The 14940-nt window shown below is 39.6% G+C and overlaps 1 protein-coding gene across 1 annotated transcript in view; it reads left to right on the forward strand.

Moving 5' to 3' along the window:
• The first annotated feature begins 1181 nt into the window (after nt 1–1181).
• LOC111661088 (neurexin-3a) overlaps nt 1182–14940 on the forward strand; it is a 129856-nt gene continuing 116097 nt past the window's right edge. Inside the window, 1 exon segment of the mRNA XM_087176135.1 lies at nt 1182–1340. Coding sequence (XP_087032261.1) covers nt 1239–1340 — 102 coding nt within the window. The 5' untranslated portion in view covers nt 1182–1238.

A 14940-nucleotide genomic window follows, 5' to 3' on the forward strand; every position in this document is an offset into this window, starting at 1 on the left:
GGCACAAAAAGCCAGAAAAAATAAATAAAAAAAAAAAAGACAAAGGGCTAGTTCTGGTTTTCCTGGAGATGATGTATCACTGTACAGAAACGCTTGGGTATGTGGTTTCAGTACAGCTCTTAGTTAAGCAAAGCAACAGCTGAATGCTAAGAATTCTCAACCTTTAGCTGAAAATACCACCCATTTGTTTTGCTTTATCTTGGCCTCCTGTGGAACAGAGTGGTATTTAATCCACTACCTGAAAAAATGACACACAATTGTAATTCCTTGAATATCAGTCTAAAATAGAGCAGAGAAGTTTAAGGATCATTTCAGTTCATTACTTATTCAACTTAGTACGAATACTCATGACAAACATTCAAACTTTTATGATTATTATCAGCAAAATGTACTGAAAGTACAATTAATTAAACAAATAATAATGTTTAAAAATAATTATGTATTATTATGCAGTGTTAGAGGATTATCATTACTTTTGAATTAACATGTAAGCAACATTTCAAGGCAAGATTGAGCAAACTTTCATTACTTTATGTAGATTAGTGTAGTTTTATCAATACCACTGTATCTTATCTTATACATGTTTTGAAATCTTGATCTGTAACTGTAGCTGTTGAGGATGTTGCTTACTTCTTTACCACTACATTTACTTGACAGCTTAAGTGCATAACTTGAATGCATGTTCTTTGTTTCTTTCCACGTCTGCTGAAAAGTCACAGATCAAAGTCAACAGTAAACTTTTACTGCACTTCATTGTTCCCAGACTGATATCCTGCAGTGTTGGTCTGCCATTCTGTGCATCCTGCATGTGTTGTGACATAAACTCCTCCCTCCTTTCTCTACGTTTGTGTCTGTTTTTTGCCTTTGCCTGTATTAGTTTCATTCCTTCCTCACTTATTTAGATGGTGGTAAACTGGTTTGTGGATAAATGCATGTTTAGTTAACATTTTGTTTTGAAATTTTACTATCCATTCATACCTATCAATAGTTTCAACATCTAACTCACTCAAAAATAAATAAAAAATATGGGCTGGCACATTTTCTTGTTTGATCCATACCACAGGTAAACACATCGCCAGGTGTGAGATTTATGATTTACATAGACCTGAGACCAGGACACTGTAAACCACCTTTATCCTTCGAATCCAAGAAAAATTAATTTCATTCCTCACTCTCAGGTGACAATATCAGTGGATGGGATTCTGACCACCACGGGTTACACCCAGGAAGACTACACCATGTTGGGCTCTGATGACTTCTTCTATGTGGGTGGAAGCCCCAGCACTGCTGACCTGCCTGGTTCTCCAGTCAGCAACAACTTCATGGGCTGTCTGAAGGAGGTAAAGTACCCTATTCATTGTTTACTGTCAGAGTGGAATGTGGTGCTGGCCCGGTGTGTTTTGATGCATGCATATTAAATGGATTATCAATTTCCCGTAAATATTAGGTCTTTTAGACCTAGTTTTTTTTTCTCTAGTATATAATTGAGATATAAAATTAAGAAAGAGGCATTTATTGAGAGGATGCACTTCACAGTGGGTTTACATGAAGTTGCAGTGATATATTTTTTGCAAATGCGGGCAAAAGAAGACTAAAAGAAGCATTATTCCCTGTCTGCAGGACTGGGAGCAACATTATTCATGTTTCTGTTCACTGGACAAAAGTGGGAGTAGTCAGTCTAATCACTGTTTGTCTCTAAGTAAAATCTAGCTGTTTAGATGTTCTGAACTTTGCCTGTCAACTGTTTGGTGCTGGTAGTGTACAGTGGGTTCATCAGAGCTGTTTGCTAAAGTGTCTGAACATGGGATTGATGAGTGCAGTGGCAGTGTGCGTTTAATATAATGAAGTGTTTAATAAACTCACAGAAGCGTCCTATTGTCTTCTACCTACTGCTAACAGTATGCTGTAAAACTTGACTGATGTTTATACTGGACTTATTGGGAGCTGTGCTGGGAGCCGTGGTCTTGACCCCATTCTACTGCTGTGCTCCTCCTCTCTGTTGTCTGCAAAGTTACTTCTGATAGATGAACTGTTTGAAGCATCTGGATTTTTATGGATTTTTATGGATTTCAACTTCTTTTTCTGAGATTTTCAGTCACATTTTTTTTTTCAAATTAATGTTTTAAATGACTAAACACAATGGCCCTCATTTATCAATCTTGCGTGAAAACAGGTGCAGATCTGAGCGCAGAATTAGTCGTACGATAGGATACACATGTGATTCATGAAACTTTCGTATCTGAGCAATCCCAGCGTACGAATGATACTGAATTCGATCGTCATTAACATGTTACGCCCTTAAATATTTCTGGTTCGGAGGCCTCGCCCACTAAGGTCAAACATGGAGAGAAGAGTTACTGGCAAAAAACGAAACTTTTCAGAGATGGAGATCGACATCCTGACATCCGAGGTGGCGCAAAATAAGGATGTGCTTTTTGCCAGTCTGAAACGTGGGGTCGAAGGAGCTCATAAAACCGCTGTGTGGAAGAGGGTGACGGAGATGAGTTTGGCTCTGCAGTGCCGCCTCCTGCAGCCGCGCGCCAACACAGCTGTTTTGAAAAATAAAAGAATCGTGTGTCCCCCGTCCACACACATTTCTGCTTGTATTTATTATTATTTCAAATTTTAATGTGCAATAATTAGATGTCATGTTAGGCTATTTAGCCTATCATATTGTTTTATTGTACAAAAAAGTGGTATCAGTAAAAAACGTGGGCTTTTTTAAAATTCTAATTTTTTTTAATCTTGTTTTATTCGTTTTAAGAATCCGTTTTGATCTGTTCTAAATATGACAGTTTATGCTAATGACAGCTGAGGTTTGTTTAATAATTATTTTCAGACTCAGCCAGATTTTGCTGCTGCACCGCAAATCCAGACAGATTTGCGTACACGAGCTCAGACCTGACGTGAGATCTGATCGTAGCTTCCGCTCACGTCCAAATTGATAAATGCCGAAGCTTACGTGGAAATGGTCGTACGCACGGTTTTCTGCCGTACGTTCGTTTGATAAATGAGGGCCAATGTGATTGGCTGTAGAGAGAGACGGACGTGAGGGAGATGATGATCACATAGAATCAGAGTGACGCCACACAGTCATAACACAGCCAGATATATCTTCTTCTTGCTCTCTCTCTCTTTCTCTCTCTCTCTCTTTCTTTGTCTCTCTGTTTTATTTTTTTCACATTGAACCACTGGCCAAGTTTGTGTAACGGCCCATCTGAATCGTTGTGCTCTCAAGTTTTCCATTGACACAAATGTCTAAAACTTCTGCAACCTTTTAAAGTGCACCTGTGTTTCATACCAGTGCATTCAGCTTCCTGTTCTGTCACTCACACTCTAACATGCTATTTGATCTGAGTTATTGGCAATAAATTGTTCAAGGTGTTTGAATTAACTACTGTACATACTTTAAATGACATTTCAGCGGCTTTCAGCACTTACATACCAAATGAAAATTCAAATGAATTTGAGAATTCAATGCTTAAACTTTAATTTACTTTACATTTCATCTCCTATCCTCACATGCATGTTCTAGGGTAACCCACATTTCTATATCTTTCACTTTTTGATCTTCTCATTCTGCTTCAAGTGCTGTCAGCTCTAAGATTACTGTTTACAGTTTATCTGTTTTCTGCCTCCTCTTGTACCATAGACTACAATCTGTAAGGAAAGCAGCCCAACAAATGTCAGACTTTTTACTAGCTGCCAGTGGTTGGCAAGCAAGTGACAGACACTAGTCTCTAACGGGTTGAACCCTTCCTCTGGCCGGGCTGACCCCTTCCCCTGCGTGTGTGTCAGCTTGTGAGAACGCGTCATAGTGCATATCAACCATTCATCCTTCTGGGGCTGTGTGAGTGTGACATAGGGGGATGTGTCCTAAAGGTGCAGTTCACAACCACTTCAAACTCGTTTCATTGTTTACATTTCAATTGACATTTCAACCCTTTTTTTAGACTTAAGCGGAAGCAGTGCAAGGTTAAGTGTCAAATAACATTCATATCCTGTTTGTTCAACTGTTGCCATTTCACACACAAAGAAAAAATGTAACACTGTCTTCAGCAATACATGTCAGTTAGTACAATTTTATATTACTCATGTATTTACAAATATTTTTTATACAAATAGAGTTCCTCAATAAACTCCGGATCATACCGATGACCTGAATGCTTACATACTGTAGGTTAAGATAAGAGAAACAGTTTGCAGAAGAGACAGAAACAGAAATCTGATGAATGAATTTGCTGCTTTCCCTTTGCAATTCATGTTGTTTTTAAGGGACTTGAGTTGTCTTGAAATTTTTTTTTCATACCAATTTTCAGACTGTAAAAAATGTCCCGTTGAGTGAACCCACACACACACACACACATACACACAGAGTACAGAGCATGATATTGGCTGCAGAGAGAGGGAGGAAGTGGTGCAGTAGCCATTTAATCCCCCTCTGGCCTACTTCCTGCCCTGTGCCATGCTGGGCAGGTTCGTGACTGCCTGTACCACCCGCCCCGAGAGACAGAGAGATAGAGAAAGAGAGTGGTGAGGCTGGCGACAGAATAGCGTTAGCTTGTTAGTTAGCAGTTAGCAGTGTAGCTGTGAACGTACAGTGTGATGTATGTGAACTTTAGGCTGTTTGTTAGTAAATAAATGCTACAACTCCTCGAGACCCAAGTCGTCACCCTGAGCTTCAACTACAGTCCAGACTCTGAGCCAGGAAGATTAACAACACTGAGACAGTTAAATACAGGATTCTACATTATCATTGTGTTGTTGTTAGTTAATGGTACATTTTCAAGATTATCATAGAAGTGATACTTTTCCTCCATAGTGCACATTTGATAAGTTTAGTGTCGGTTCAGAAGAATAATCCTAAAACTTGCTCAGACAGGAAGGAGAAAGGTGAAGATGTCCATACAGATTTTAATAGAGCTACAGGTCTGCTAAAGGTTTGTTTCAATCTGGTCCATATTTTTGATGTTAGTCACCACATGCCACTGTGCTATGGCCTTCACAGTCACCAGTTCTCAACCCCGTTGAACACTTATGGGATATTTCGGACTGACATGTGAGACAGCGCTCCACACCATCCTCATCAAAACTGCACATGATTGAATATCTCTCTGAAGAATGATCCAACACCTTACTGAGATGCTTTATGTTGGTTTTTCTTTTAATTTGCCTCCCGTCTGTATGTGCACATACAAACTGAAACAGAAGGCGCATGCACATTAGATTTGAGTCCTCACAAAGATATCAAGGATAGAGTTGGTGTCCCATAGCAAATATTCATTCTGGTGAACACACATATACAGTCCCTTAATATCCAACACAATTCAACATAAAAAAGCCAGTGTTTCAGTGTTGATTTATATATCATGTACACATTCATCATTTTCAGATTAAATGTTTGCTACTATCAACAAATCATTTTGCATGTAAGTGATTTATCTTAAACCAGATATGTCCAAAGTCCGGTACAGCCTGCAACTTGCCTCTCAAAATATACTAAATGTTCCGCCATACAGTGTTTTTCCTGTTCATCCTCACAGTGGCAGCACTATCCTACAGTTCGTAGATATCTCTACAGTGCAGGTGGAACTAATGTTTTCATAAACAGACTGTAAACAGGCAACAGACATTTGCTGCTAGGCAGCAGTCATGGCCAGTGCAAAGAAGAGTAAAGTCGCTGCACTCAGGAGCGGAGGAAAGTTGAATACTACAGCAGCCAAAACTGTTGTGTGTGTCTCATTTGCCAAGAGACTGTCACTGTTGTGAAAGGGTTCAATATGAAGAGAGACTATGAGACTAAGCATAATTTATACCAGTGGCTGTCCTGCAGTCAATGGGTGAAAGTGAAACATCTTGAAGCTAGGTTAGTCTCCCTGCAGTGGCTTTTCCCACGGCACGACCCCCAGGTAATTTTCCCATTATCAAATCTGGCTCCCATTCAAAAAAGTTTGGACACCCCCCATGTTGATATACATGTTCATATGTGACTGTTCACTACATACTGTATGTACACTAGAGGAAGTGGATCAATTGTTTGTATCTAAAGAAAGATGATTCGAGGTCACACTTTGATTTGTCTTGATTGAGTTACACTATAAATTACATTAATCATTATTCAGTTATTACACCTGCATAAAGCATTTTTTTCATCAGCAATGAATATACATTATATGACTATAGATATTTTGCAGTCTTCAGTTTATTGATTTAAAGAATATTGAACCAATTTAGCATTGCTCTCCTGTCACATTATGGGACTCGAAAAATAAAGAAAATAAAGTTGGTTTGAAGTCTATGATAAAACAGTTGCTGAATGAGCTACTGGCAGTTCCTGTTTACACCCTCACCATGGACACAACAAACATCAAATGAGTTACTGTAAACACTGAACAACATTGCGATTATGGGACAAAATATAAAGTTACAGAGCTTTATATTTGATTTCTAGCAGAATTTGGGAATTTATCCTGGATTAACAAAAACACTGTAGACTGAGAGGATGGGGTACAAGTTTTGTCAAGTCAAAGTCAATCAGTTGCAATTATCTATTCATTCAAATCATTCTGTCACACGCTCATTATTTTAACTTACTGTTCTGGTTAAAAACAATCTTCAACATCCGAAGAGTGAGTGCTTCTCCTTCTGGACAGCATCAAACAGTACGCACATAAACAGGGATTTATCTATTCACACTAGTCACACACCCAGCACCTGAAATATTCCCGTCATACTTTCTCCCTTATACAGTCTCACACATTCTGCTCACCTCCTAATCACAGTCTAACCCACCCACACATCTGCAGCACCCCCCAGCTCTCCCTCTGCTTGCTGCCCAGCACCCTTACATCCTCCGCTCCTTGCCATTAAGGCTAATTTCCCTGCTGCCAATGCTCTTGTCCTTGCCATCCGCAGAGCGGCATTATAGATAAATGTTTTGTTACCATGGCACCGGGAACTGGTCGCCCTTGGTAGCCCCTGTGGCTGGCTGGCCTATGATTGTTATGCCTTTTATAAGCCAGCAATTACAGAGAAAGCCTACATCTCAAAACCTACAAAATACATAATGGCCTACAATAACACATAATTGCTATAATTGTCATTGTCATTACACCTCCATCAGCCACTCACATGGAGGCCTCTGGCTGTGCCTGCACACTGCAGCCAACAAAGAAACACAAAGGACAAGTTTGTGTGAGTAGCCAGTACATGGAGGAAGAGCAAAACAATGACTGTTGGTCCAGGTTCTTCCAGTGGTAACGCTACTTTGTTGATGTTATCAAATATTTTCAAAACATTTATACCACATGGAATTATTCTCAGATTTTTCTTCTTCTTAACTACTACTACAACTGCTAAAAACTGTCCCAGATTTTACTTGATGCAAAATGAGTTAAAAAGGCCAAGTATACATTTACTTTTGATATTCATTTTAGTGTGGATGGGGTCTCAGATATTTTGACAATACCATTATTGTGGTACCAATAATGAAGTGGTGGAATTTTAAGTAAACTAACTTGTACTGTGCTGAAGTAAAGCTTTGAAGCACTTGTGCTATACTAAATATTATATAATACTATACTAAATATTGTTACTCTTAAACCATTTCATTTATTTTACAGCTTTAGCAATAGGTTCTATGTTTTACAATGTAAAACTTAAAAAAAAATCTGTTTACACTTTTACATACTAAACATATGAGCTTGTAAAATATGGTGTATTGTTAAATATTAAACTAGTCCAATCTAGTATCATTTTCACCCCTTGCTGCCTACACAGTCATGGATCAGTAATGATATTATGGAACTAACAAAGTTCATTATTCTGCAGCACAATGTGTAAGTTTCCTTCTGTATATACTTTGAATACATATAACTGATACATCTGTAGTTTTACATAAGCTGCATCAATTGAAAAGAAGCACAACAAGCTGTGAACACAACCCTGTATGTTCTCCAGGTCTAATGGTGAAAGTGTTAGGAAACAGCATTGTCATTCCATCAGACCAGTATTCACTCTCTTTTAGCTTTGGTCTCTACCATCATCTGAGGAAAACATCTGCCTCTTTAGCTGCTTAACGCTTCACTGTTTTCACAAGCTAGTCCCTAACTTTGCCTGTCTGCTGTTGCTGGTAATGTATATTTTAGGGTTAGGGTTGTATGTTTGGATCGTATGGGCACTGTGTGGGCCACATCACTGACACATTTCCTTTGCCTTGTTTTTCTAATTCTGCTTTATCAGAGCATCTTTATGCAATTAGATGTTGTGAGGTTACAGGCAACACCTTTTACATTACTCATATAACGGAATATGATGAAGGATGACTCATCTGACCATCAATTTTTCCAGATCTCTGTTGGCCTGTAGTTTCTGCACCACTGAACTCTCAGATGTGCATTCATCTTTGTAATGAGGGGTGTATGCACTGCAACCCTACTATAATATCTCTCTATGTAACTACTGTTACACATTTGTTGTTGCTGACTCAGTCTGATCAGGTCCCTCACTGACATTCTCAGTCACCTGAGGAAGAGCTGTTCTTCTGTTTTTTCTTACATATCACACTAATGCACAAGCATCACAGTCATGAACATTGTCTGAACATTGTCAATCGTAATGTCCAACCCTGTTTACTGATGTCTGTCCCATGGATCTAAATGCAGATGTCACTTTAGTCTCTGTTCCTGTTGAAGCACCAGCCAGTTGAGCATCTTTGTGACTGAAGCTCCTGCCTCTGTGTCCCAGCAATGAACCCTCTTTCAAAGCCACTTATATATTTCCCTTTTGCCATCTTGATACAAAATATGAATCAATTGGACCTGCTCAGCATTTTATACCTGCCACAGAGCTTTATTGGATGTCAATTGCTTAATTGTATCACTCACTGGAAGCATCTGCATTCATTATGTTTCTCCTCTCATTTAATCAGGGTTTTCTTTTTCACCCATCATATAAAAAATTTGTAGAGAAACAGGACGACAATACCCCCATCCACAGGGCATGAGGGGTCACTGAATGGGTTGATGAGAAAATGATCTGAATCATATGCTATGACCTTCACAGTAACTACTTCTCAACCCGTTTGAACACCTATGAGAGGTTTTGGTTAGACAGCGCTCTCCATCACCATAATCATCACCACCACATGAGGGAATATCTTATGGATGGCATTCATCTCTCCAGTTGAGTTTCAGAGACTTGCAGAAACAATGCCAAAGGGAAACTGTTCTGATGGCACACGGTGGATTAACACCTTACTAAGATGCTTTATTTTGGTTTTTCCTTTATTTTGTCACCTGTTTATTTTTTCACATGGTGAAAATATTATTATTAAGCTCTTTATATTGAAGTTGGTTTCATCCCTTGGCAGGCTATGTTGTTTTTGTGATGTGGCTTTTTTAGATATTATAAGAATAAGATTATAAAATGACATGAATGGGGCTGACTAACTAAATTGTGAATCATTTTAATTCAATAGTTTATTTCCTTCCCACCTGCTTATCCTAGATGCTATAAGTAGTTGTAAATGTAAATGTTCTTGTTCTGATAGTATGAAGAACAGTCTAATTTACTGGTATTGTTGTGTGAATTCCAGGATTCATTATTATTCATTTTTTATTCATTTTTAGACTGTGCCTGGTTAAATAAAGGTCTTCCTCAAAATAAAGGGCCTCTCAGCACACATACACACACACACACACACACACACACACACACACACACACACACACACACACACACACACACACACAGCCTTAGTCAGAGGACCGAGTCACATACTTCATTGGACTAGACTGAGGAAGATTCCAGCTCAGACTGTATTCTGCAAAGGAAATGATGCCACCCTGTGGGCAAGACCTTACACTGCTGATCTTCAAAATACTCCATGGAGTCTCATGTCAAGACCATGTGACTGATAATACTGCAACACTAACATGGAAGGTAGACACGGTTTTTTTTTCCTTTGGCCCTTTTGTCAGTTATCAACCCTGTTTAATTAAAAATCTCTTATATGCACATAATATGGATAATAATGGATACAAAATGTGATTGTGCACTGCCAGAGTGAATGGAAAACCTCTATTCTCACGCACAGTCTGTGGCAGTCAACGCTATCCTTGTGTAATTTTCTCTGTGTCCTGGAAGAAAGTCATATCTGCACACACGTGAAACACACACTGTACGCTGTCAGTAAGCAGAGATTTATGGACCAGCCAGACATCTAGGGATGATAAATGTCTGTGTCTCCCAGGGCTGTACACCGCAAACACACATGCACTGTCTCTCACACAGGCTAACATTTAAATGTATAATATGTTGACTTCCCTACTATGGTGGAATTGTAGGCACCATGCTAAATTCACTAGAATGTTGCTATTTTATAGGTTAAGATGGTGTTAGCATGATACATTTGGAGGATGTATTTTAGTTATGCAACAACACAACATAAAATCATGTAAAAAACAAATTTCTTGCATCTTTACATCACCTAACTTGGATTATGTAAAGAAACTAGTGCACTAGTCTAGATTAGTTAGATTGAGGGTGCTATGCAAACCAAGAATATATCAAGAACCAGTTGGATCAGAACAGGAAATGATGAACAGGAAAATGGAAATTTCATATTCGGAATTATATTTATAAAAAACATAACCTATTAGGTTGCAGGCTACTAAGCCATCTTCAAGGTCAAATAAGGACAAACAATTTATATACACAAAATGGCCTCACAGCACATCACTATATTTATTTATTTGGATCCCCGTCAGCCACTAACAACGCAGCAGCTACTCTTCCTGAGGTCTACTCATGATTATGCCACATGATTTGAATGATTATACCTGGTAGAACAATGTTAAACCTGATGGCTGTTGGTCATCAAGGTAAACCCTCCATGCAGGAAATAAAGAAGATGACAGATGGCTTGGGAAACCATGGTAACTTCCAAGACAAGGGGGGAAACAACTGAGCCTGCCAGTTTAAACACCTTAGCATCACACAGACATGTCACCTCAAAAGATCCCCCCAGAACAGCTCAAAGGGGGGTGACGGAAAGCCACATAGGGACATTGAGTGTAACGGCCGTGTCAACCAAGTGCATAGAGACTGGCACTCCCACAATAGGAGCAGGAGACGACCTTATGCAGAGATTCTGGCCCAGAGACATGACCAACCAATACATGGATCAGACAATGACCACCTCATCTCTGGCCATGTCACAGCAGACAGTGACAGCGCCTCTGAATGTTCTTTCTCCAGCCACTCAGAGCGTTACAGCTCTGTGCCACTAGTTTGGAAAGAGCTCCAGAGTTTTCTTCACAGAGTACTGACAGTAAGTAAGCTCAGGGTACCTTACACTCCTACAGTTAGATAGACAAACTGGAATGGTCAGCAGCAGCAGCAAACACAAATTCAGAATCAAGTCAGACACCAATGGTGAGATCAGTAAAACAAGCTTAGCCCACCAGGACTTCACAGAGCTAGTCACACACATGTCCTGGCATCTGACACAAGATAAGGACATTGTATAGACTACTGGCACACTCACTTAGACACTCCAACCCATTCTAGGTGCCACTCTCTCTCCATCTCACCTTAACAACTAACATTACAAATTTTCCTTTTCTCACTAACACAATGAATAAGAAACACAGGTTAGTTGTTTTATACTATGCCATCATTTATGTGGTTATTACCTGGATTTTGCTTTGTAACCTGATTGTTCTTGCTTAGCCAAGATATATAGTGTTGACAAATGCCCAGATGTTACCACTTGAACAAACTGACAAATAGACTGTACATTCTGCTCTCAGGATTCCTTCCTGTATCCATCCAGTTACACAATTCTTCCCCTTTCTCCATCAGTGCTATGCAGTTAGACTACTTTTACTTTTTCAATTCTGTTTAAACATTTTTTTTTTTTATTGTTTAATTACTGTTAATCTACTTTGCACATTTCCAGTTTTTGCACTTCTGTCCATACTGTGAGTCTACCTTTCACATCACCTTTTACATTAGCAGTTATACATTTTTAATTAGCTTACTTCGTATTTATTATTCTTATTACTTCATACTTTTTATTGTAGGGTTTACCTTAATACTCATTTCCTTTCCTGATTTCCTTACTTATTCTTAGTGTTGAGCAACTGTAATAAAGCAATTTTCCTGCACAGATCATTAGATGCTTTCTGATTGTGATTCTGAATTTGTAGTGCCTTTTGTCGAAAAAATTTTCAACATTGCAAAACCACAGCCAGAATTAGCAGTGAAAAACATCAGCTCTCACCAGAAAAAATGTGCCTAACCACTTACACCTTGTGGCAGCAAGAAGATTCAGGTTTGATACTTTTCATGAGACAGTCTCACAAATGGCCATGAAAAAAACATAATGTCATGTTATCAGAACAGCTATTACCAGAAAGAATGAGGCTGAAACCACTGACACCCAGCATCAACAAGAAGGTTCAGGTTTGATGCTTCTCATGCAAAAATCTTGAAAGAGGCCTCCATAAACTACCTCATAGTTTTACAGCTCCTCAGTTGGCTGTTTTCTCAGTGTTACCAGGTCAGGCCAACCACAGGTAACAGAGTCCACTAGTGAGCTTGGTAAAACTCACAATAAAGGCAACTGGGGATGGTCAGTCAGCACTGAATTGAGCTAAACAGATGGTCAACTTCAGACTACAATTGGCATGGAGCTATATGCCAGAGTCTTGGGCCTGATTCTGGTGCAAACCCCCTGATCATCTGGCAGCAGTGTTGCGGCACAAGTGGTAGAGCTCCAGGTCACTCTCTTCGGCTGCTAGACCTTTTACCAGTACACTGCTAGTGTGCGTTGAGTCCATCTGTGCGTGACTGCAGAATCCGAAACCATCTGCGACATCAGAGATGTGAATTTACTGTCACTGATAGAAGGCCAAATTAAGATAAATGATGATCAAAATAAGAATCACTTTTCTAATTCTGGGTTGACACTGTACCCCTGGTGAACATGACAAGACAGACCTACGTTCATATTTCCTTAACAGAGTCATGGTAGACTCCGTACTGTGCTGGTCTTCATCCAAACTTGCAGTTGCTGTACAAAACCTTTTGAATCTGGTAAGACTCGAGTGACTTGTTCCATGTCATGACCTTGGCTCAAGGGAAGCAACATTGGAGTGAACCAACACTATGAACTTGCAAAGCAAAATTTATTACAAATGAAATGGACAGAGGATAACAAAGAAAAACAAAAGCGGTGACTGGTAGCAATGCTTCTGGTCCTGGCTGCAATGTGTGAGAGAGCTTAACATGGGTTTTTAAAGGCCGGCCAACAGGTGCCAGAGATCATGTGGATTATGGAGGGAGGAATTTTCATGTTATCTGTAAAACAGCACACACAACAGCTCTGGACATAACATAAGAAGGGTGCTCTAAAGCAACTTCTCACTCAACAAAAACAACCATATATTAATGCTTCAATGAATGCACTTACGACCTTAAAAAGGACATCCACACAAATGTGCTGGATTTCCAGATTAAACCCTTGCAAGAATAAACTCCAGCGCATTAAATGATGGTTGGTGTTTTTCATCCTGCTGAGAAAAACAAGGGGGTTATGTTCTGTATAGGCCACAAAGGGCTGACTGGAAGAGATATGCATCAAAATGATCCAGGGCTAATATAAGAGCCAAAGCATCTTTCTCTATTGTGGAATAATGTTTCTGATGCAAGTCAAACCTTTTAGAAAAGTAGCACACAGGATGTTCCACTGCCTCTGAGTCTTCCTGAAAAAGAATGGCCCCAATGCCAGCATCACTTGCATCAACAGCCAGTTTAAAGGACCCGTTAAAGTCAGGGGCAGCAAGAACAGGAGCTAGCTAATAGTGTTTTGAAATTTTCAAATGCAAATGGATATACGTCTGTTCAAACAAAAGTAACCTTTGGGCTGAGCAGGTTAGTCAAAGGGGCAGCAACAGTAGCAAAATTCTTGCGAAAGTTCCTATAATAACCATCCCAAGGAAACGTTTGTACTCACGCCGAGAGGTGGGCACACCTAAGTTCACAATGGCCTCTACTTTCACTCTGAGGGGACAGATATCTCTATGTCCAACAACGTTCCTCAAGTACTTAGTGTGGCCGGTGTAAATTCACACTTGGCAAGCAACAACTGTTGCATTTCGCATCCCAAAAGTCAGTGTACTAACAGAAATCATCTGGCGTCATGGAAGCAGAGATTTCATGGGCTCGATGAGTGAGAAGAACTTGCCAGTAACCCTTTATGAGGTCTAATTTTGTAACAAAAGCTGCAGACCCGACTCTGTCAATGCAGTCGTCTAAACGAGGAAGAGGGTAACAATCAGGCTTGGGGACAGAGTTAACCTTATCAAGGTCAGTGCAAAAACGAGGCCTTTGATCTGACTTAACAAGCAGGTATGGGGAACTCCATGAGCTAGCACTAGGTTCCGCAATGCTATGCTGCAGCATGTAGTTCACTTCCATACGCATAAGCTCACTCTTAACAGGATTCACCCTGTAAGGATGTTGTTTAATAGGAAGACCTACATTAATATCATGCTGAATGACAGATGTGAATGTAAGCACATCAGAAAAAAGGGCAGGATGTTTTAGAATCAACTCAGTGATATCTGAATTGTAGCAAGGGTCCAGATAAGAAAGATGGACATCCAAGCTTGCCAAGATTTTAGAATTTTGCAGCCTACCCTGAGAAATTTCATGATTAACAACATCAGTGACCTGAAATACCACTTGATTAACAACCTCATCACTGCCCTTCCTATCCACAGAGACCGCTGTGTTAAATACAACAACAGTCTTCACATTAGAGAGCACAGCCAGGTTCCTCTCAAAGTACGGTTTCAACAGGTTCATGGACACAAACATGTTCTAGCTTCCGGTTTGGGTTCTTAACCAAGTAGTCACACTAACCAACCTGAT

This window comes from Seriola lalandi, unplaced genomic scaffold (genome assembly GCF_002814215.2).
Source record: "Seriola lalandi dorsalis isolate HSWRI2012SDOR001 ecotype SW California unplaced genomic scaffold, Sedor1 jcf7180002054534, whole genome shotgun sequence".
Classification (NCBI taxonomy): domain Eukaryota; kingdom Metazoa; phylum Chordata; class Actinopteri; order Carangiformes; family Carangidae; genus Seriola; species Seriola lalandi.